The 24,129-nt window shown below is 37.1% G+C and overlaps 1 protein-coding gene across 10 annotated transcripts in view; it reads right to left on the bottom strand.

Moving 5' to 3' along the window:
- Positions 1–24,129, bottom strand: part of BCAS3 (BCAS3 microtubule associated cell migration factor) — a 598,224-nt gene that overhangs the window by 283,391 nt on the left and 290,704 nt on the right. For all 10 annotated transcript variants that reach the window (XM_035026671.1, XM_035026672.1, XM_035026670.1 and 7 more), the window contains 2 exons: positions 22,441–22,606; positions 20,373–20,473 (listed from right to left, as the gene is read on the bottom strand). In XM_035026671.1, the coding sequence (XP_034882562.1) occupies positions 20,373–20,473; positions 22,441–22,606 (267 nt within the window). The remainder of the gene's footprint in view (positions 1–20,372; positions 20,474–22,440; positions 22,607–24,129) is intronic.

Below are 24,129 nucleotides of genomic sequence, written 5' to 3'. Positions count from 1 at the left end.
GTAAATGGGATCGACTTCTTAATTTCTCTTTCTTCTGTCTTGTTGTTGGTGTATAGGAATGCCACTGACTTCTGTGCATTGATTTTATATCCTGCCACTTGACTGAATTCCTGTATGAGTTCTAGCAGTTTTGGGGTGGAGTCTTTTGGGTTTTCCACATAAAGTATCATATCATCTGCAAAGAGTGAGAGTTTGACTTCTTCTTTGCCAATTTGGATGCCTTTTATTTATTTTTGTTGTATATGCTGCCTGCAAGAGACTCATTTTAGACCCAAAGACACCTCCAGATTGGAAGAGAGGGGGTGGAAAACCATTTACCATGCTAATGGACACCATAAGAAAGCTGGGGTGGCAATCCTTATATCAGACAAATTAGACTTTTTTTAAAAAATTTTTTTTAAGATTTTATTTATTTATTTGAGAGAGAGAGAATGAGAGACAGAGAGCATTAGAGGGAGGAGGGTCAGAGGGAGAAGCAGACTCCCCACTGAGCGGGGAGCCCGATGCAGGACTTGATCCCGGGACTCCAGGATCATGACCTGAGCCGAAGGCAGTCGCTTAACCAACTGAGCCACCCAGGCGCCCCAGACAAATTAGATTTTAAACCAAAGACTATAATAAGAGACGAGGAAGGGCACTATATCATACTTAAAGGGTCTATCCAACAAGAAGATCTAACAATTGTAAATATCTATGCCCCTAACATGGGAGCAGCCAATTGTATAAGCCAATTAACAACAAAAGCAAAGAAACACATTGACAATAATACAATAATAGTAGGGGACTTTAACACCCCCCCTCACTGAAATGGACAGTTCATCTAAGCAAAAGATCAACAAGGAAATAAAGACTTTAAATGACACACTGGACCAGATGGACTTCACAGATATATTCAGAACATTCCATCCCAAAGCAACAGAATACACATTCTTCTCTAGTGCCCATGGAACATTCTCCAGAATAGATCACATCCTAGGTCACAAATCAGGTCTCAACCGGTACCAAAAGATTGGGATCATTCCCTGCATATTTTTGGACCACAGTGCTTTGAAACTAGAACTCAATCACAAGAGGAAAGTTGGCAAGGACTCAAATACACGGAGGCTAAAGAGCATCCTACTAAAGAATGAATGAGTCAACCAGGAAATTAAAGAAGAATTAAAATTCATGGAAACAAATGAAAATGAAAACACAACTGTTCAAAATCTTTGGGATGCAGCAAAGGCAGTCCTAAGAGGAAACTATATAGCAAGACAAGCCTTTCTCAAGAAACAAGAAAGGTCTCAAATATATAACCTAAACCTATACCTAAAGGAGCTGGAGAAAGAACAGCAAATAAAGCCTAAACCCAGCAGAAGAAGAGAAATAATAAAGATCAGAGCAGAAATCAATGAAATAAAAACCAAAAGAACAGTACAACAGATCAACGAAACTAGGAGCTGGTTCTTTGAAAGAATTAACAAGATTGATAAACCCCTGGCCAGACTTATCAAAAAGAAAAGAGAAAGGACCCAAATAAATAAAATCATGAATGAAAGAGGAGAAATCACAACCAACACCAAAGAAATACAAACAATTATAAGAACATATTATGAGCAACTATATGCCAGCAAGTTAGATAATCTAGAAGAAATGAATGCATTCCTAGAGGTGTATCAACTACCAAAACTGAACCAGGAAGAAATAGAAAACCTGAACAGACCTATAGCCAGTAAGGAAATTAAAGCAGTAATCAAAAATCTCCCAACAAACCAGAGTCCAGGGCCATATGGCTTCCAAGGGGAATTCTACCAAACATTCAAAGAAGAATCAATACCTATTCTTCTGAAACTGTTCCAAAAAATAGAAATAGAAGGAAAACTTCCAAACTCATTTTATGAGGCCAGCATTACTTTGATCCCAAAATCAGCCAAAGACCCCATCAAAAAGGAGAATTACAGACCAATATCCCTGATGAACATGGATGCAAAAATTCTCACCAAAATACTAGCCAATAGGATCCAACAGTATATTAAAAGGATTATTCACCACGACCAAGTGGGATTTACTCCTGGGCTGCAAGTTGGTTCAACATCCACAAATCAATCAATGTGATACAATACATTCATAAAACAAAGAACAAGAACCATATGATCCTCTCAATAGTTGCAGAAAAAGCATTTGACAAAGTACAGCATCCTTTCTTGATTAAAACTCTTCAGAGTATGGGGATAGAGGATACATATCTCAATATCATAAAAGCCATCTATGAAAAACCCACAGCGAATATCATACTCAATGGGGAAAAACTGAGAGCTTTCCCCCTAAGGTCAGGAACACGGCAGGGATGTCCACTATCACCACTGCTATTCAACATAGTACTAGAAGCCTAGCCACAGCAATCAGAGAACAAATATCATTTTTTTGTAAAGAATTAATGCAGCTTCTTCCCTGCTTCACTTATTTAATATCTAGTTACATATTAGATAAGTCCAGATCATTATACAGCAGGAAGAATTAAGTACAGATTTTCTCTTGCCTAAGCAAAAGAGGTAAAGTTCTCTTGGCATGGAGAGTTAAAAGCTTTTAGACATGGAAGACATTAACGTTTGCAACCTATACTTAATATAATAAAAGTCTTCCCAATCATTAAGGATCCAACAATGTGTTCCACGCAATAGAGAAACTACAAGTTCAAATTTTTACCTCTAAATAAATCAGAAAATTCACAGAACCAAGGAGATAGGAGAAAGAATGAGACAAAGAATACTAGCCCACAACCACCACAGGGTTTTCTCTCTTTCCAAATGCAAGAGAACAGTTTCAAAAGTTTGCTCTCCCCTCTACTTCTCCACAGTGTAAAACTACTGGAAAGAGTTACCTCCATAAATCATTGCCATGGTGTAAACTCCATAATATGTAATGGCGTAGTAGTTAAGTTTTTTTTTTTTTTAAGTCCTTATCATTAGATACATACTAAAGTATTTGTAGGTAAAAAGGTACAATAGGGGTCTCATAAGACTTTATCTGCCACACATTAAAAAAAAAAGATTTTGGGGCACCAACCTGGCTCAGTCAGTACAGTGTGTGACTCCTGATCTTGGGGTTGTGAGTTTGAGCCCCACATTGGTATAGAGATTATTTCAAAATAAAATCTTTAGGGGCACCTGGTGGCTCAGTTGGTTAAGTGTCTGCCTTCGGCTCGGGTCACGATCCCAGGGTGCTGGGATCGAGCTCTGTGTCAGGCTCCCTGCTCCATGGAGAGTCTGTTTCTCCCTCTCCTTTTGCCCCTCTCCACCCCCCACTTGTGCACAATCTCTCTCTCTCTCAAATAAATATTTTTAAAAAATAAAATAAAATCTTAAAAGATTTTAAAGGAATAGAAGAGACAAGAGAGGGACAGTGTTGTTAATTGTTGAAGCTAGGTAATAGGCAGATTTGTTATACTGGCCACTGTCTTTCTGTGTATGCTTGAACATTTCTATAACTAAATTTTTTTAAAGACTGCTGTGTGAAGGTTTGAAAAAAAACTGGGCAGACATTTCTTGATCTGCAGACTGACTCAGAGTCATCTTGATTCTATTCTTGGCTAGGGTATGAGATGTGTGAAGTATTCAGAACTATGTTGTTTTCACATAGCATTGTATGTGTGAGAATCATTCATGTTAATTCCTTTAGCTGTGATTTACTGGATAACATTTAATTTCTATTCTCAATGACAAAATGAAATAGGCTGTCCCTCCTTCCTCTGTTCTTTCCCTTCCTTCTTTCTTTTCCTGCCTTCCTTTTTCCCTCCTTCCCTTCTCCTTCTTCATCTTTCTCAAAAAAAGTTTTTTGAAAATCACCTGATTAATATTATATGAATACATGCTTATTATAAACCTCAAAGAACATGAAGTAAAAAAATGAAAGGTTTACTGGAATAGTGAACAGTGATTCCAATGATAATCTTTCAGAAAATCAAATGTTCTTCTGGCATTTTAGAAATCTTAAGGTTGAGAGTCTTACATTTTTAAGTAAAAGTTTCAGAGTCTTAAGGCAACTATCACAAAGGACTTCTGGGGTAAAGTCTTTTAGAATGCAGTGAAAACCAAGAAAAATTTCACTCCCTATAAAATTACTAAGGGAATGAAGATACTCAAAACAAACAGGTCTAAAAGAAATTTTCAATTTGCATCAATAAATTAGAATTGCTAAGTAAAATGTCTTTCTATAGCTTTGAAAATGCACACGTTAGGACAGAGCCACACTTACCCAGATGACCATTTAAGAACAGAAGAGATATGATCGAGCACAAATGTTTTATCTTCACTGTTGTTTGTTAACAACAAAGCATCTTTAACTGTGCCATCTGGTAGTATCTTAGTCATAAAGCACTTGGAATTGAGAGAGGCAAGAAAGACATCCAGAGAGAACAAGGATACCATTTCTATTAACACCAACTACAACTAACAGCTATCTTTAGTGAGTTTTTATTCTATCCAAGATAATATGTGAAGATTTTTGGATGAATAATCTTATTTAATCTAACAACGATCCTGTAAGGACAGGTAAACTAAAAAGCCCAGGGAGGTAAAGTTATTTGCCCAAAATCATTCAGCTAGCAGTTAGTAAGAAATGGAATCTAGAACTGCAAACTCCAAAGACCATGTTCTTAACCTGAAGTATAAACTGCCTCAATTCATCATGACTTGACCTAGTGAGCTCATTATTTTAAATTAAAATTTTCATATAAACATGTGAAAGATGCTTACCCCCAAATACCAACTATATCATTGATTCAGAGTCTCCATGATTTGTGTTCCATGTCTCCTTAATTTAATATAATCATTTTTATCATCTTAATAAACACCTATGTATCCTGATCTGAGATATCACACAGAGCTATCAAACAATGGAGAAAAGTTACGTTGACCCGAAGTGCACAGCACAAGGAAGTTACAGACATTCAAGGAAACTTTACATATAGTGACAGAAACAAAGAAAGTACTTTGGGCCACAGCTCTACATTCTCTGTAATATCCCTGAGGAATCAGAAGACTTCATTTTAGAAAATACTGAATTGGTTTTATATTTAAAAGTATACTGACATAACCATGGAGGGACCATTGGCACCTGGAATATAGCCTGGAAGGCAGCAAAGTGCCCAAGAGGAAAAAAAAAACACACACACACAAAAAAAACCACCACTAGCTTCAAAATACTCCTTATAAATCTCAGCTCTGACCCAGACTTGACATCATATAAGAGTGATTCTGATGTTCTTCATGTGGTCATAAAATACAAAGAAAGCATAGTAGAAAAGGCAAGAAACTGATGGTATAAAAGCAATGAAGGCAATTCAGTGTTTCTCGTCTCTCTACCAAGTTCCGCAAAATCACATGGCAAAAAGCCTCCTGTCATATGACAACAATAAGGAGAACAGATTCTAACTGTAGAGAGACAATCTATGGCATTCACCCACCTCCTTTATGCCTCGGTCACTGGGTGGTTACCTTTAGTAAGACAGATCATGAGAAAATTTTTTTCCTAAAAAGGAGAAATTCAGTGATGATAGAAAGCCTATACAGCATCAAAGCAAAAGTAAAGCTTTGACTTAAATAAATGAGAATGCACACATAAGATGGACAAATAGAGATAAAATGAAGAACTGAGCAGAAAGGCTCAACTACAGAGTTTGCCTGGTTTTTTCCACTTTTCTGGAATAATAACTAAAAACTATTTTGCAGTCAGTACAGCCTGAAACCTATAATACAGCAGAAATTATTATTATTTTTGTATCAGTTAAAGGACAGTGGGTAAGAGCAGTCCCTCTATTAATGGCAAAGAAGTGTATATACACACATAAGTTAACACTACCATAAAGTAGAGTTTTTTGTTTTAACAAAATCCATATTTATGTGATTATATTTCCTATGGTTGAGAGCAGCTATAATTAATGGATTTCCCTCCTTCTCTTAATGCAGCCATTTGTCAATTCAAATACAGAATGTCCAATCAATTTTGATGTATTTAGTAAGCAATTTGTCAAATGGTGCTATAATCCAGTTAATATATTAATTCTTGTCATGGAGAGAGTTCTGACAACTACAGTTGACCCTTGAGCAAAACGAGGGTTAGGGGTGCCAAAGCCCCCCCAGTCAAAAATCCATGTATAATTTTTGATTCCCCCCAAACTTACTACTAATTGCCTACCGGAAAGCTTACCAATAAACAGTCAACATGTATTTTGTATATGTATTATATACTGTATTCTTACAATAAAATAAGCTAGAAGACATAAAATATTATTCAGAAAATCAGAAGGAAGAAAAAATACGTTTACAGTACTGTACTATAAAAAATTCACATATAAGTAGACCCACGCAGTCCAAACCCATGCTGTTCAAGGGTCAACCCTATGTGGTTTTCCATAACTGGTTTGGAAAGAAAACTCTGTCCTGGGACTCAAAGGTCATTCTTTGGAGATAACACCTCAATGTCCCAATATCTGAGAGCATGCTATAGCACATCACTTAACAGGAAAACTATTTTGCTGGGTTCCCCTGGACAGCATGGCTGCTGATTCCTTGTAATGAGCGGGGTTTCTCTGAATCCCTGTGTATCTCATATGTTTTTAATAAAGTCAGCAAACCAATATATGTGACACTAAATGCAACGTAAGTACACTTCTAAGAGAGGAACAAGGCTTTACCAGTGAAATGTATGAATTTTAAACTTAAAAAATATTTCCATAAACATTTTCCACGATTCTAAAAGCTTCTTCATATGGATTGCAAAGGAAGTACTCTCAATCCTTTGTTTTTTCCTATCCCAACATTCTTCAGGCAAATACTCCTACCAGTACTTAACATAGACACTGTACTAAGGCCAGACAGTTAGTTACTGGTAGTCAAGCTTCTTGGAAGGCTGACCTTCACTTTACGCAGTGTGAAGCTCTGGACAGAACAGTTTTCTTGCTTTGTAAATATATTTCATCCACTCATCACTATGCTATCTCCATCTTTTTCCAGGTCTATCTACACTCCAGGAGCTAGAGAGAGAACAAACAGATGTGCCAGGCTTTCTGGTAGGGGGTCCAAGTTCATATCACAGAAGAAATCTGGACTATAATGGCCAAGAAAGGTCAAATCTTTTCCCAAACTTTTCTTTTTCCTACCTACCTTCCTTGCTTCCTTCCTTCCTCCCTTTTTTTTTTTTTAAAGATTTTATTTATTTATTTGACAGACAGAGAGAGCAACAGCAGGAACACAAGCAGGGCGAGTGGGAGAGGGAGAAACAGGCTTCCAGCGGAGCAGGGAGCCAGACGCAGGGCTCGATCCCAGGACCCTGGGATCGTGACCTGAGCCGAAGGCAGACGCTTAACAACTGAGCCACTCAGGCACCCCCCCCTTCCTCCCTTTTTAGAGAGAGAGCAAGCCAGTGAGCATGGGGTGGTGAGGGGAAGATGGAGGAGAGAGAGAATCTTAAGCAGGCTCCACACCCAGCACAGAGCCCAATGTGGAGCTTAATCTCACAACCCTGAGATCATGACCTGAGCCGAAATCAAAGGACGCTTAACTGACTGAACCACCCAGGTGCCCCACCCAAACTTTTCACAGGGAGATTTCACCACTACCAGTTTGGGGAGAGCAGAGAACTAGAAGACAGGTTTTTAACATGTCACAGATAACCCCCACAGCACCTGGGCATATCTGGCAAACGCTTCCCAAAGATGATGGCCCTATCTACGCACTACATCCAAATCTCTACATTTCTCCAACAGAAAATACAAAAGCAGAGATGAAGGCAAACCCTTTCTAGAAAAAAAACTGAAAAACATGGCAAAAAAATTTTTTTTAATTAATAAGAAAGAAAAGAAACACTATACTCATCTTCCAGGCATCAGACTCTCCTCAGCCCATTTATGAGCCATGCAGGAGCAAAGAAAAAAAAAATTGCCGAAGTGATTTGGTACAAGGCTGTGTATTTTAAAACCTGCAATGTGTACTAGGCCTCCAGACTACCAGACGTCCCATTGTTTCATGTGTCTGCTGAGAAAGGTGCCCTATGTGTCAGAAAAGCACACTGAATATTTTTCAATGACCCAGGGGGCAAAGGTCACTTATTATAAATGGATAATGAGACCTAATGCAGTGCTCTGAGTATGGACAAAGAAAGGGTCTATCTGTAGCCCCTGGTGGGTTGGTCATTCAGGCTTTTATGTCCTCTCCACACTTAATGGAGTCAAACAATTGACAGAAATTCTATAGAGAAGGCTGAAACTGAGAGAAACAACTGTATTCTAACCTGATAGACAGATACAAATAGCGACCCTGAAATGGCGCCAGCACCCCTGTTACCACTAGCAGAGCAGACGGCTGTAGCACTCCCCCTGAAGTCCCATTCAGTCATTTGTTAGCAATGAACCTCACTGATGGAAGCGATGGCACATCAAACCGCAAGCTCCTGCCAATATCAACCCATTCCATTATCACAGGTAAGCAGACACAGATCACTCTGCTCTAGCTCCCTATTTTTGAAGAAAAGGGCAATCAGATGTCCCCACTCCCTCGCTACCCAAGTGACAAATGCACATTCAGGGATATCAGTATCTGAATATATGAACCTTCAACTCAGGTGGGATAGAATAAATGACATCAGAAGCAGAGGTACACATAGATTAGTGGCTTTATGACCTCTAGATTATTTTTCTTTAACCTATCAGAATCCATGTCCTATCCTAGTCAAATCTGCCAATCCGATGCTAAGAAACAGTACCAGTATCGGTGGAAAAGAATGTGTACTCCCACCTGTACCTGAAAAAAAGCAACTCATAAAACAACCTAAAGAACATGAAGATACTAATATCATTTACAATTTTGTAAAATAAAGAAGGACATTTAAAAATATAAAACAGCCCTTTATAAAAACTTTCCTTTTGGTTCTTTTCAATTTTAAGGACAATTAAGACAGGAAGGTGGACTGTTTTTTTTCCCAAATGGTACATGCTAAAGCAAATGACAGAAATGCCAAGATTTACTTCACAATGGAGCAAACAGGTCATTAGAGTGTAACAGAAAGGACTTCTGATGTTGAAACATCTCAACAATAAATCAGCAATGACAGAAAAACCCAATGAACTATTCCATAGATGTGAAAATCCACATACAGATTTGGGTATCAATAAGAAGTATGTCTCCCACAGACACAAAAAGGAAGGAGGGAAAAGGGTAGTCTAATCCAAACCTTTCAATCCATCATTTATAAAGTTTGTAGATTGCCGATGGTACTTTCATTTAACTATTCAACAGCTTTTCACTGAAGAAAAGGTATTTAATTTCATAATGTTCCCCAAGTTATACAACACATATACAGCTAAATTCAGGGTTAGGAGGTCTTAAACTTTTAGTCTCTTAAAGAAAAACACCATTCATTTCACTAAAATTACCTCGCTATGGATGGACATGTCAGTTGATAAAATTAAGTATAAATAAGAGAAATCAACAAATACAAGTCAATCTGAAGTTGTTTCTTAACTACCTCAGATATTCAGACCTGGACAGAGCAGTATGACACACCCAAGGGCCAACAATGGACTATAAATACTCTTTAAATAAGTCCTACATTACAAGTTTCCTCTACAAGAGAAAAACATTTCTTTTTTCCCCTTCCACCCTACCCACTCTTGGGCAAATATTTATTATGGACAATGCAAGGAAATATTGTTGAGTACCTCCATCATACTTGGTACATACCACAATAGCGATGCAATCCAGGATGTTAAGTTAAATCTAATGTGACATTCGAAAGAGAGCAGCTCAGAAAAGTGCTGCATATTTAATTGCTTTTCCGGGGCACTGACAATGACCATGGTAGATAAGACCAATGATTTTTTTTCCTTTTTGTACCAATACGTTCACTGTAAAACCAATAAAACAAAAGAATAATAAAATATCCTCAAATACTTCATTCTAAACTCCAAAGTGTGACTTTATATTACAAGGAAAATATTTGCCATTTCTCTTCTTATGATTATAGCTGGTAGGACGGCAGTACAAAATTTAGTTAGGAATCAAGATCTCTAGAATCCAATCTTAAGTGTACTGTTGACTTGTGATTTTCATACTTCGGTATGTAAGATAAATCTCAATACCAGCTTTAGTTACTATCTACTTCATTATGTATAAAGACTAAAATTAAAGTGCTAGTGAAGTCCAAGAGATTAGTAAAGCAGTAACATTTTTTAAAAGCAGATATACCAATTGAGAGCCCAGCTATTCAAAAGAAACTCAGAACTGACTTAGTTCTCTTCAGGATAATATAAACCAAGATTTTTGTCAAAGCAATACTAACACTTTAAAGTAAGGTTCTGGTTGGAGCTTTTAGAGTGATGAATACTGCCTCCTTACATGTCATGCTGTCTAGGGTATCATAATGGAGCCTCATCACTTCTTTCTATACTCTCTCTGGGATAAGATTATTTCATAGAAAGTGTGCTTGAATTACTATTATTACATACCAAAAAAATCTCAGAAGGGAGCTGAAATCTGTAAACACACATGGAAGTTTGGTGGTTATTTCTAAAAGCCTACTGAACAGTACTACCAGGATACATAACATGCACCAAAATAGAACCCACACTGCAATTACCAATTCTCTGTCCTACTCGAGGCAACATAGTTCCATTAATGTTGCAATGAATGGCATAACCTATTGCCCAAGCCAGTCACCCTTTCCTCCTCGCTTTTCTTTAGTCACCTCACACAGTCCCAAATCCCCATAGGTGCAACCTCCTCAGCCACTTCTCTCCATCCTAATAATTAACTTCTTCCTTCTTTGAATTTCTATACCAATTAATTCAAGCTATTAACACAGCATGTATCACAATGTGTTATAGACACTCACATGTATGTTTCTTATTTGTATTTATGTTACAGACAAAAGTAAAAAGAGCCAAAAATAAAACTGCGGAACTGGTATAATGCAAGCCTAAGATAATACATAGGATTTAAGCATCTGAGGTTTAAAAAATAATTATGATCCTACATTTCCAGTACTGGCCACATAAGAGAGACTAGATTTACATTATCTCCTAAAATAACTAAATTAGGCCTAAGCAAAAGGATATTTTGAACCCTCCATAATAAGGCTTAAGAATAAGCATGGAAAGAATCAAATTTATTCCAAGTAATATGAATGCATCCTAAGAATAAAGAACAATCCACCACTTAACAACATGAAACTGAAAATGCCCAGCATCCTATCAAAAATCATTAGGGATATAAAGAAGCAGGAAAACACAACCCAGACGTAGGAGAAAAATCAATCAATAGAAAAACCTCCAAGAAACACACAGTGGTAAAAGTAATTAGAGCATAGGGATTCTAAAACAGCTATTATAAAATAAATGTTCCATATGTTCAAACACGTACATGATAAGGAAAGAAATGAAAGACATAAAAAAGATCCAAATGGGACTTCTAGACATGAAAAATATGATATCTGAAATGAAAAAACATTTTGAATAAAATTAACAGCATATTAGGCAGAGAAGAAGACTTGATGTATTTAAATATGTAGAAATACAAATTATACAAAATCAGAGAGAAAAGAAGAATTTTAAAAATTGAATAAAAATTTAGTAAGCTGGGAAAATATCAGGTGGTCAACATACATATAATTGGAGTCACAAAAAGAGAGAAGGGGAGTGACAGAAAAAAATATTTGAACATATAACTGCATAAAAATGTTCAAATTTCAGGAAACTATAAATCCACAAATCCAAGCCTCCCACAAATCACAACAGAAGAAAACCACCCCATGACACTATGGTTTAATTGATTTTTTTTTCTGTTTTTCTATATTATTTGTTTTTTCTATTGTTTATATGTTTTCTATTTTGCTGATTTCTACTCTGATCTCTATCATGTCCTTTCTTTTGCTTTAATTTGCTCTCCCTTTTCTAGCTTCTGAATGTGGAAGCTGAGGTCATTGCTTTCAGAACTTTATCTTTCACAACATTAGGCATTATTTAGTCCTATAAAATTGCTCTTGAATACTGAGGTAGTGCCATTCCACATATTTTTCTATTTTTCTTTAAAGTTTTTATTTTGAAATGATTATAGATTCATGAGAAGTTGCAAAATAGTACAGTGTAGTCTTATATAGCTTTCACCTAGTTTCAAAACCAGGAAATCACCATTGGTACAATCCACAGACTTTATTCACCAGTTTTTTTTTTTTTTAAAGATTTTATTTTTAAAAGAAAGAATGAGAGACAGAGAGCATGAGAGGGGGGAGGGTCAGAGGGAGAAGCAGACTCCCTGCTGAGCAGGGAGCCTGATGTGGGACTCGATCCCGGGACTCCAGGATCATGACCTGAGCCGAAGGCAGTCGCTTAACCAACTGAGCCACCCAGGCGCCCCGCACCAGTTTTATATATACAGTTTTACATACACTCATTTTGTGTGAGGGTGTGTGTTGTTTGTGTGTTTGTATAAAGTTCTATCCAATTTTGCCACAAGTTTATTTGTGGAACCTCTACTACAATCAAGATACAGAACTGTGTCATCACCACAAGGATCTACCTAACCCTTTATAGTCACATCCAACACCTTCCCTTCCATTCTGTCTCTAAGCCCTGGTCAACACTAATCTGTTATTCATCTCTATAATTTTGTCATTTTGAGAATATTATATAAATGGAATCCTTTCTTCTCTTGGTGCTTTTAAGATTTGTAGTAAGCAAACTTTTGAGATTGGCCTTTTCACTTGGCATAATGTCCTCGAGATTCATCCAATCTGTCGCCATGTATTTATACTTCAAACCACTTTTTTTACCCCCTGAATAGTATTCTAAGATATGGATCTGTTCTGTTGTCATTTTCATTCAGTTCAAAATAATTTCTTATTTCCCTTTGATTTCCTCTGTGAACCACGTATTATTTAGAAGTATGTTGTTTAGTTTCCAAATATTTGTGGATTTTCCAGAGATCTGTTATTCATTTCTTATTTAATTCCATTGTGGTCAGAGAATATATACTTCGTATGACTTGAAAGCTTTTCAATTTATTGAGACTTATTTGATGGCCCAGAAGATGGCCTATCCTTGTCACTGTTTGCTGTGCACTTGAAAAGAATGTGTATCCTACTGTTGTTGGGTAGAGTAGTCCATGTAGTCTGATATTAATGTAGTAACTCAGGGTTTAAAGTATGTTTCTCCTAAGCAGCAATATAGTTGAGGCTTATTTTTTATCCAATTTGACAATCTTTGATTTTTTATTAGGATGTCTGGACCATTTATAACTAATATGAGTACTGATATGCTCAGGGTTACATCATCTTGCTTATTTGCTTCCCTTTTATTTCCTTTCTTGGTGTAGATTGTTTTGGTTTCATTACATACATCACATACATTTCATTATACACATCACAGTTTACCTTCAAGTGATGTTATACCACTCACATACATTCTAAAAACCTTACAATAGTTCCATTTCCCATACTCCTGGCCTTAATGCTACTATTGTCATGCATTATACACACACACACACACACACACACAATATATACATATATGCATGTGTATATACATTTATATGTGTATTTTAAAGACTTCAATACATGGATACTATTTTTGTTTTAGCAGTAAATTTTATGTATGTATGTATGTATGTGTGTATGTATGTATGTATGTATGTATGTATGTATGTATTTAGAGAGATCATGCTGGGGAGGGGCAGAAGGAGAGGGAGAGAATCTTAAGCAGGCTCCACAGCCAGCATTGAGCCCAATGTGGGGCTCAATCCCACGACCCTGAGAGCATGACCTGAACCGAAACCGAAAGTCAGATGCTCAACGGACTGCACCACCCAGATACCCAAACAGTAACTTTTAAAGAGACATAAATCATTACCAAAACCCACATATTGACAATCTTTGATTTTTTATTATTGTATATTTTAACCCCCATATTGTATATTTTAACCATTTTCAGTGTTCTTCACTTCTTTCCAACTAGTATCATTTTTCTTCTGTTTGAAGGACTTCCTTTAACATGCCATATAGAACATGTCTATTGCTGATCATTTTTTTAAATATTTTGTATATCTGAGAAAAATGTTCTCTCATTTTGAAAGATGGGGGGAAGGGCCTAGGATTCTAGGTTAACAGGTGCTTCCTTTCAGTACTTAAATCTGTCATTCTTATCATTTTTGCCTTGGTATATAATGTCTTTTTTCCCCTCTGGCTGCTTTTAATTTTAAGATTTTCCTCTTTTTAAATGATTTTGAGCAATTTGATTACAATGTACTTTGGTATGGTTTTCTTCAAGTTTCTTGTGCTTGAGACTTATTGACCTTCGTGGATCTGTGAGTTTATAGCTTGTATCAGATTTGGACATTTTTTGGCCATTTCTCTTGTCACACCACCCCTCCTTCAGGGACTCTAATTTCAAGTATAGGTTATGCCACAGCTCAGTGAAGCTATTTAAAATACTGGTTTTTTCTGTGTTTCATTTAGGATAATTTCTCTTCGTCTATCCTTGAGTTCACTAATATTTTCTTCTGAAATTTCTAATTTATCCTCAATCTTACCCAGTGCAGCTTTCATATTTAGGCTTTCTTATCCAGAACTTTGATCTGAATCTTTAAAATTTCCCATATCTCCGCTTAACTTTTCAAATATACAAAATACAGTTACAATAACTGTTGTAGAGTCACTGTTCCAGACCCTGTGTGGGCTCTAGGCTCTATGCCCTCTAGGACTCTCTAATGGTTGCTTCCTTGGCTTCGGGCATTTTCCTACAACCACCAGTACTGTGTTGAATACTAAAGGAGGACCCTCTGCAGATCTTCAGAGTTCACATTCTGAGCAGATCCCTTCTCTCTGATGGCGTATCCAGCAAATTCTAGGTTAGGAGTTAACAAATAGTAAATAGGGCTTTGTGGGTCATGATGACTCAAATCTGGGGTTATAATTTATATATATATAAATTATACATATAAATTATATATATATTATATATATATATTTTAAAGTGGCTATAGACAACATAGAAATGAAATGGTATGGCTGTTGGAGTAAAACTTTATTTACAATAATAGTTCATAAGAGTTTGCTGATAGGTGCTCTTCCTTGGTCTTACTGGACTCTCTGCTCCGTCTCCTCTGTACTCCACTTGCACCCTCCCCCCAACTGCAGCACAGTCCCCAAACTCTTTCAAGGCAATAAATGGAGGCAGTTGTAAGGCTTGCCTCATTTGTTTCCCATCTCCCAGGAATCACTGCCTCTCATTCCCTGGTGTCCAGGTACTTGAAAACGGTTGTTTTACGTATTCTGGTTTTTGTTGTTGTTTCAGGCAGAATGGTCAATCTCAAATGGAGCCTCAAGAAATACCCAATAAAGAATATTATTTTCACACACAAAAAAAATTTTAAATCCACTGAAATGTACATGTGTGAAACATATTTTTTTTTTTAAGATTTTATTTATTTATTTGACAGAGAGAGGCACAGCGAGAGAGGGAACACAAGCAGGGGGAGTGAGAGAGGGAGAAGCAGGCTTCCCGCTGAGCAGGGAGCCCAATGCGGGACTCGATCCCAGGACCCTGGGATCATGACCTGAGCTGAAGGCAGACGCTTAACGACTGAGCCACCCAGGCGCCCCTGTGTGAAACATATTATGTTTTAACCATCTTCTGTGTTTTTCTTTTTTTTTTTTTTAAAGATTTTATTTATTTATTTGACAGAGACAGAGATAGCGAGAGCAGGAACACAAGCAGTGGGAGTGGGAGAGGGAGAAGCAGGCTTCCCCTCGAGGAGGGAGCCCGATGTGAGACTCGATCCCAGGACCCTGGGATCATGACCTGAGCCGAAGGCAGACGCTTAACGACTGAGCCACCCAGGCGCCCATCTTCTGTGTTTTTCATTCTTTTCCATATGGTGTCAAAGGTTCTCCCCACCTTTCCTATAATGCTTTTAAAGGTAGAGGAAAACAGTTATATCCCCAGTAAAACAGAGAGGTTCTATGGATCCTGATCACCTTTCTATTGTATATCAAAGCTATGTTTCTGTTGAATGATCTCTTGTTACCATTTAACAAAGAAAACTCAAGGAGCTTAGGGAGGAACTTCTCACATACCCAGGGATTACCTCAGAAGTTCAAAGTCTGACCTCTCCACCCCCAACAAAGCTAGTTAATGTCAGCAACTTAAAAATACTGCTGCTGCCAAATTACCTGGAAGAAAAGGAGGAAACATTATTTCTCCCCTAAATAAAACTTTGCCAAGTCAACTCAGTAAGCCCTATCTTTAATTTACAATTTGGGAAGCTCTGAAGCAGACAAAAGAAAAAGTTGTCTATTTTGGGATCATATTCAAAGCTAGATGATATTTGTTAGTCTCTCCTAATGTTTATCTTTGTTTTCGGCAAAGTAATACACTGAAATAAAGTGCCTATTTTAGAAAAGGTAATTACAGTATGGAATTTTTTTCATAGGAGAAAAAATGGTGTTAACACAAAAATTACAAATCTCCTCTGCTGCAGTCTTTTTATAAACTATTCCTGAGATTTCTTATGACCAAAGCAAAACATTTTTCTGATATTAGATTCTTGATTTTTACCTTTACTGTGCTATAAAGCAAGATTAGATTACCATTTGTACATTCACTTTGCACATTTAATCAATCTACTCAATTAAACCATATGAATTTGCTGATATTTGACTCCTGTTTTACTTACTCAAAATGGCAATTTCTATGGTTCAACCTAATAACAAAGGAGACACCTCGGCCTCCATCGTGTAAGGAACATTCCAGTATGAGTCAATTTCTGATAGACCAAAATGCCTTAATTTTGTATCATTCCCATTCAATTAATAGAGGTGGGAAATGTGATGACAGTTAAGAACACAAAATTTGGGGCACCTGGGTGGCTCAGTTGGTTGAGCGTCCTACTCTTGATTTCGGCTCAGGTTGCCATCTCAGGGTCATGAGATCATAGCCCTGCATGGGTCTCCCTGCTAGGTGCGGAGCCTGCTTAAGATTTTCTCTCTCAAAAAAAAAAAAGATTTTTCTCTCTCACTCTCCCGCTGCCCCTTCCCTGCCCCACCCCACACTCTCTCTAAGAAATTAAAAATTAAAATTAAAAAAAAAAGAACACAACATTTTGGAGTTTTCACTTTAAAATTAGGTGAGAAGTCTTTAGCGTTTCAGGCAGGTTTCTCTTCCCCTCCCCCACCAGTTACCCTTTTGCCACATATGCAGAACTTTGTTTATCAACTAGCAGTGTATTTATTATGATTACAGGACTGGAAGGGGAGTGGGGATTCCTTGCTAAACATCCTGCTCTCCTACTCTCTTTTCCCTGAGACAGTCTCTTTCCCATCTCCATTTACATCATGCTTTGTCTACTATTATTATAATTTCCGGAGTTTGTACAAGTCCACTTCATTTGGTCCACAGATCCAAAACACACCACCAGTGAAAATGCTGGCAACATCTGAGAAGTTTGCATTAGAGTTTTACTCCAAATGGCTGTATCTGAAAAAATATATTTATCAACTCTTCAAGTTGAGAAATAAGAGGGGATTTTCAATATGGTTAAGTAAAACAAAAAACTTCCCAGCATCAGGTATGGTATACTTGTGTTTTAAGAGGTCACAACAGCTTTTCAAATGGTTTCAGTAAGAGGAAGTGGAGAGAAAGCAAGAGGGTAATAAGAATGTCTTCTTTTTTTTTCTTAACGAGGCTCTAACTTGCATAAAGGACTGAACAGATGGGCAGGTAAAGACATTCTCTCTAAACTGGCTCCGGCATTGCTTTTACCAATTGTATTTCAGGCTTTTACTCCTCTGACGCAGATGTCCATCTTTTGCATATTTAATCACTTCAGTCCTGTAATATACACATGTCCAGGACTTCCAATCAAATCGTCTTTCTTTATCTAAGGAAACGGGGGACTTAAAAATCAGGCTAATTCTGTGTCTCTGCCATCAATGTAAAGAAGTAATATAATAATTATTACAGAATTACCTATTGCTTAGGTTTTTTTTTTAAACCTATTAAATTATATCAGTGACATTTCACAAAGTAAGAGAAAACAAATTAATTACATCCATCACTTATATAGCAGATTTTACAACATGACCAGAATCACATAGTCAGAATAGGCATTCCATTATTAAGTCCCTGAAGTCTATTATATGAAAACCAGTACTTTTGAGAAAAGATACAGAATGATGCTTAAACTGTTGCACAGGGTTTTTTTTTTTTTTTCTTTTTCCTTTTTTTTTTTTTTTAATTTAAATTCAAGTTAGTTACCATATAGTGTATTATTAGTTTGGGTGTTCTACAATTTTTACAGCGCTTTAGCATCCCTTCATTCACCATAACACCACCTTTATAAGAGCAAGTATTGTTATTAATATTTTATATTTATCAAATTATTGAGAGGTGGTTTGGAACTGGAACTCAGGCCTTTCTATCCTTGTCCCAGTGGTAGTCCATCTGGAATGGTCTAACATGAAATGCATTCATACGATATATTTTAATTAGAAACCATAGGATCATCAATGACTCCTTTCTTTCAAATTATCTCTAATTCTTTTCTATTCCAACTCTGCAACATCTCACAAGTTTGTCCTGTCTTCTCTGTAATACAGACTTAATTAAAGCCCTCTCACTCATCTTGCTCCAGGATCACCAAGCCTCCGCACCCCTCCCCTCCTCTGAATCTCCCATTACAATACTGCCGGAGCGATCTTTCTAAAATGCGGTTCTGACGGTGTCACTCCAATGCTTGAAAACATTTGGCAGCTTGCTACTGCCTACAGTGGTGGTTCTTAAACTGTGCACCTGGGATCTCTGTAATTCTGAGAACTGGACAGAGGTGTTTAGAGCTGCTAAAATCAAGTAACGTCAATCAGCTTAATTTGCCGGAACACAAAAATTAAGGGAAAGAGCTGCATTTGATTTTTGCCCCTATCTTTGTCCTACATATCTGTTTGCCTACTGGACACAATAAATAACAAAATATCAAAATAATGAAACAAAGCAAACCAAGATTAATTCTAAGTCAACTCTACTTCATTCAACAACTAGTTATTTTCACCCCTGTTGAGAGGTAGGGGGAAAATGTTCTTATGATTTAAATTTGATTTTATAGAAGTGTCATTTTTTTCTAATTCAAATGATAAGAACTACATATATGCTTCAATAATCTAGAACCTGACAACATCTACGGACTCTGCTTCTTGAGCCCAAAAACACTTACATATACCCCTCTGGGGGGGCTTTGGCAACTGAAGTTCTGCACTCATAGTTCACTGATATACCCATCTCATTTTATTTTACTTTTTTTTTAACGCCTGTCTCCTGAATTAGTGAATTCACTGAGCACAGAAGCAACATGCTATTCATGTTTAAATCACAGGTGCCTGACACATAGAAGTCACTCAGTAAATCCATGCTGGGAAGAATCAGTGAATTCAATTTTATAAGAGAGCAAGACTGCCAACTATGAGTTATAATTATGGAGCTTCAGAAATTTCGAGCAAAGTCGGTAAATTTTCTGTTTCCAGTATAATACATAACACATTATAAAAATAAAATAAAATAGTTTTAGAACTATTTCACTTCATGCTGCATAAAACAGCCAGGAAAGATAGTAAGTTCTATACAACATAACTCCATTAAAAGCATGTCAGTGTTGATTTTTAGGAAGTTTCTTAAAAACATACAGCACTCATAGCCATCAAGTTAAATTAAGGATCCAGTCAATCCTACAAAATTAAATTATAATTGTAAAGAATTTTTAATTCTATGACCATAAACTGGATAATAAATATTGTCTTTCCATGCCTCCCCTACAAAATAAGCTGTTTCTAGCTCAATGTACATGTTCTCCTCAAGTGAAAAAAGAATGTGGATCAATTTCTATAAATGTTAGGGCTTAGATATGAAAGTAAACAAATACCCAACAGAGTTGCAATCATTACTTCATTGTTCCCAATAAAATCTACAGAAAGAAAAACCTACTGATACTTTTCACAGTGAAACGTGTTTATTTTTTTATGTCAGAAACAGAACAAGTTTTATGAAGTTTAATATATCCTAGTATCCTCATTTTTAAAAAAAAAAACTTTTGAGACCACAAGATATACCCCCATGAACTTGTATAACTGCAGGAGTATATCTCATGGCCAAGGAATATGAAAAGCCAGAGGCACACTTAATGTGTACGAAGGCTTATGGTTTACATTTGTATTAAGTATCTTACTTGCCTCGATCTGATTTTTATGGCCTATGGCCTGTGGACCCTTGGTAATATGCATGGCTGCATTAAAAGTGAGCATTTTAAGATGAAATCTCAAAACACTGTACAGACGGTAAAAAAACAATGCGAAATACTTACGGCCAGCAAGCAGGAACTGATAATACTGGACTGCATCTGCAGCGAGGAGCAGAGGGTGGTTTGCATTAAATGGTGGTTGCAATTCATTCCATTGAGGAGTTCTAAGGAAACGGCAGAAGAATATTAATATTTAAGCTTAATAGATGCGATGTAAATCACCATCACTGTCACCACTTATAGACACTGATATAAACTCACACTATCTTTGTAATCATTAAAGTGAATTTGTTAGAAGTGCTGAAACCTGAAATACAAGGCCATCTGATTAAAAAGAATAAAAAAAAGGTGGCAGTGAGTCATACAATTACATACAGCTGATACTAGTTTAATAGCAGAAGACCTTCCAATAGGATAGATAAGACATTCAAAGCACTGGACAGAGAGGAAGTGTGGAATTCAATGTCACAACTAAGTAGCTCTAATTTTACCGAATTTCGGACAACTGTTGGAGCTCACTACTCTCAGAATATGTGTATATTTTAAAATAAAATAAAGCAGGTAAAAGTGCTTTTAAAAAAACCCACACGGTGGGTTTTTTTCAGATCCAAAGAGACAGAAAGTAAATTAATGGCTGACTTATTACAGAACTAATTAGAATGTGAGCTCCAAAATAAGCCATTTATTTCAACAATGATGGTGCAGTAATTTTAATTAGATCTGCCTGTTCCTAAATAGCTTGATAAATAAGATATTGATCAGATCAATCTAGGCCAGTAAAGTAGTAGTAAAGAATGCTGGAGCCTCCAAAAATCAATATAAGAATATTTTAAAATGTCAAAAGGAGAGGGATCATTTTCATATCCATTTCTGTCTGTTTCCTTCCATACTTGTCAGGATGAATTTTTCTCTGCCTCTTCTGTACACTTGTGTTGAACAGGTTGTATTCCAGATTTTATTTCTCTCTCTTGATACTTGCTTATAAAGATTCTAATGATCATGTACTTTTGAGAAGGACTCTGATTCTTAATAAACACTTCTACAGTGTTTAGCCATTATATCTTGGGGAAACCTTCCAATCAATTTATATTCCTTTCCAATCCCCTTAATGGCTATTCCAATGTACTCTCTATTCTCAGTGAACATGAGACTGGAAATAGAGGAAGCACTAAAGCTCTATATGTGGATAGGAAAAAACCCCAAGTTCTGGAAAATGTAATACAAAGATGCAAGGACAAGGTAATTCAAAAGGAGGCATAAGGCAAAGACAACTGAAAACATGATCACACAAAAATTTGTACATGAATGCTGTTAGCAGCATAATTCATGACAGCTAAAAAGTGGAACTGTCATCTACTGATGGATAAACAAAATGAATAAACAAATGGACACAAAACATGGTATATCCATGCAGTGGACTATTATTTGGCCATAAAAAGGAATGAACTTCTGATACATGTTACAATATGGATGGACCTTGAAAACATTATGTTAACTGAAGAAAATCAGATGCAAAAGGTCATATTTTGTATGATTCCATTCATACAGAATGTCCACAGTAGGCAGATCAGATCCAAAGAGACAGAAAGTAAATTATGGTCACCTGGGGCTGAAGGGTTTGGTGAAAATGGAGAGAGACTGCTGATGTGTATAGAGTTTCTTTTGAGGGTGATGAAAATGAGTGTGGTGATGGGTATACAACCTACCGAAAATTCACTTTAGATGGGTGAACTGTATTACATGTAAATTATATCTCAAAAAAGGAATTACTGATACATGCAGTAACAGGGATGAATCAAAATAATTTTGCTGGGTGGAAAGAAGCAAGACAAAAAAAAGAGCACACACACTATGATTCCATTTATATAAAATTCTAGAAACTATAAACTGATCTCTAATGACAGAGCAGTGGTTGCCTGGGGCTCAGTGGGTGAGGCAGGGATAAAGAAGGGCAGGAGGGAGAGACTACAAAGAGGCACAAGAAAACATTTGGGGGTGATGGATATACTTGTAATGTTAATCACAGTGATGGTTTCACAGCTGTATACAGATGTCAAACTTGATCAAATTGTACATTTTCAATATTTTACACTTCAGTAAAGCTGCCAAAAACAATGGAAGGAGGTCCTACCTAACCAGAGTCCAGCTGGCTCGAGGTGAGGTCATCACTTCCAGTGGGGTGTCATCACTAATCTTGGGGGCAGTGCTGAGCGGCCGTGGCTCCATCATGTGCTCCACTAAGGTCCCATAGCAACTGATAATGTAGAGAGACTCAACTACAACTTGTTTGGACTGATCTGCAAACAGAGAAACAGATCCTGGTTGTGGGATAATGGCATAAAAGGAGAGAGAAAATACAGCAGGAAATGTTTCACATGGTGCCTGCTCCCTGCCTCAAGGTTGCTTCTTAGAAGTGGACGCTAATGAATATGAGAATCTCTGTGCTATCAAACTATGTTTAAATCTTAAGCAATTTATTTCAAAAATGATGAAAATATCCTCAAAATTCTAATACAGTGAAACAATATTTCACAGCCTTTTGTATTTTTCTGCCATATAATTTGTTCCCCATTACAAAAAAATGAATGATAGCAGGTGGGACAGGGAAGGACTGACTGGAAAGGAACATCGTATGGACTAAGATGTAGTTACATGGGAGGTACCAATTCAACCGCACGAGAGGCTCCCTGGTGCTTACATCAGCTTAACTTCTCTACTTTCTCTCAGAAAACTTTATTTTTTTTTAAAGATTGATTTATTTGAGAGGGGGAGGGGCAGAGGGAGAGGGAAGGAAAGAATCTCTGGCTGACTCCCAGCTGAGCAAGGATCCCGGCACAGGGCTCGATCTCATGACCCTGAGATCATGACCGGAGCCAAAATCAGGAGTCAGACACTTAACTAACTGAGCTACCCAGGCATCCCAAACTTTGTTTTTTAAAATCTGGATTAAAACAAATAAATGAAAAACACGCACATCCTCCTCCCCCAAATCCTCTTTCTTCTCTCTTCTCCATGAATCACGGGCCTCTACGTAAACGAAGACCAATCATACTTTAAGGTCAGGTGCTGAATATGGATCTAATCAAATGACTTTATAAGGAAGTACACATGTCCTCACTACTAAAACAGGTTTAGTCCTGTATCTTGGGTTTTACAGTAAACCTAGGAGCATATAAAATCACTCATGAATGCTGGGTGGGTCACCTTATCTCCATGCCAGAGGAATCAATTACAGCTGATTTGAGAAAATGGCTAACGACCAGTCAGCGGGACATAAAGGAGTAGTAAGTTAAAAGGGTAATTAGAACAGAAGGGAGAAGCATTTGAAATTGAGCTTCACAGAGGGTTTTAACTAGTAACAAAAAGTCACTTTGATAGCATCATTAAAACTAAAGAGGTAACAAAAAAATAGAGATGGGATAAGAAAATGGAAGGCTTGCATACTTTACTGTATCCTCTCCCACTTAGACAAGGAACCTGCTGTGCCTGAGATCCTATTTCCAAGGAAAGGGTCACAGAAAGGCGATAACTAGGGAGAGGGCTGATGTCTGACTGCCAGTACTGAGCGTAAAGCAGGGCCATTTTGCCAAGAACAATACAGCCTGTGGAGCTGGGCAGAGAAGTGCCTCACTAACAACTCAGTTTGTGACCTACTTTAATAGTGCTGAAATAATAAGGGCACAATCTTAACATTCAGATTTAAATACCCGGTTCACGAATGCAGGCATTCCTCTGCACACAAAAAATAAGGAGTAACATACTAAAGCAGTAATTACATAAAAATTTTAGGTATTGGGACGCCTGGGTGGCTCAGTCATTA

Source organism: Mirounga leonina, unplaced genomic scaffold (genome assembly GCF_011800145.1).
Source record: "Mirounga leonina isolate KUSES-001 unplaced genomic scaffold, KU_Mleo_1.0 Mir_200, whole genome shotgun sequence".
Taxonomy (NCBI): domain Eukaryota; kingdom Metazoa; phylum Chordata; class Mammalia; order Carnivora; family Phocidae; genus Mirounga; species Mirounga leonina.
The sequence above is the reverse complement of the archived record's forward strand: the minus strand, read 5'-3'. Positions and strand labels throughout refer to the sequence as shown.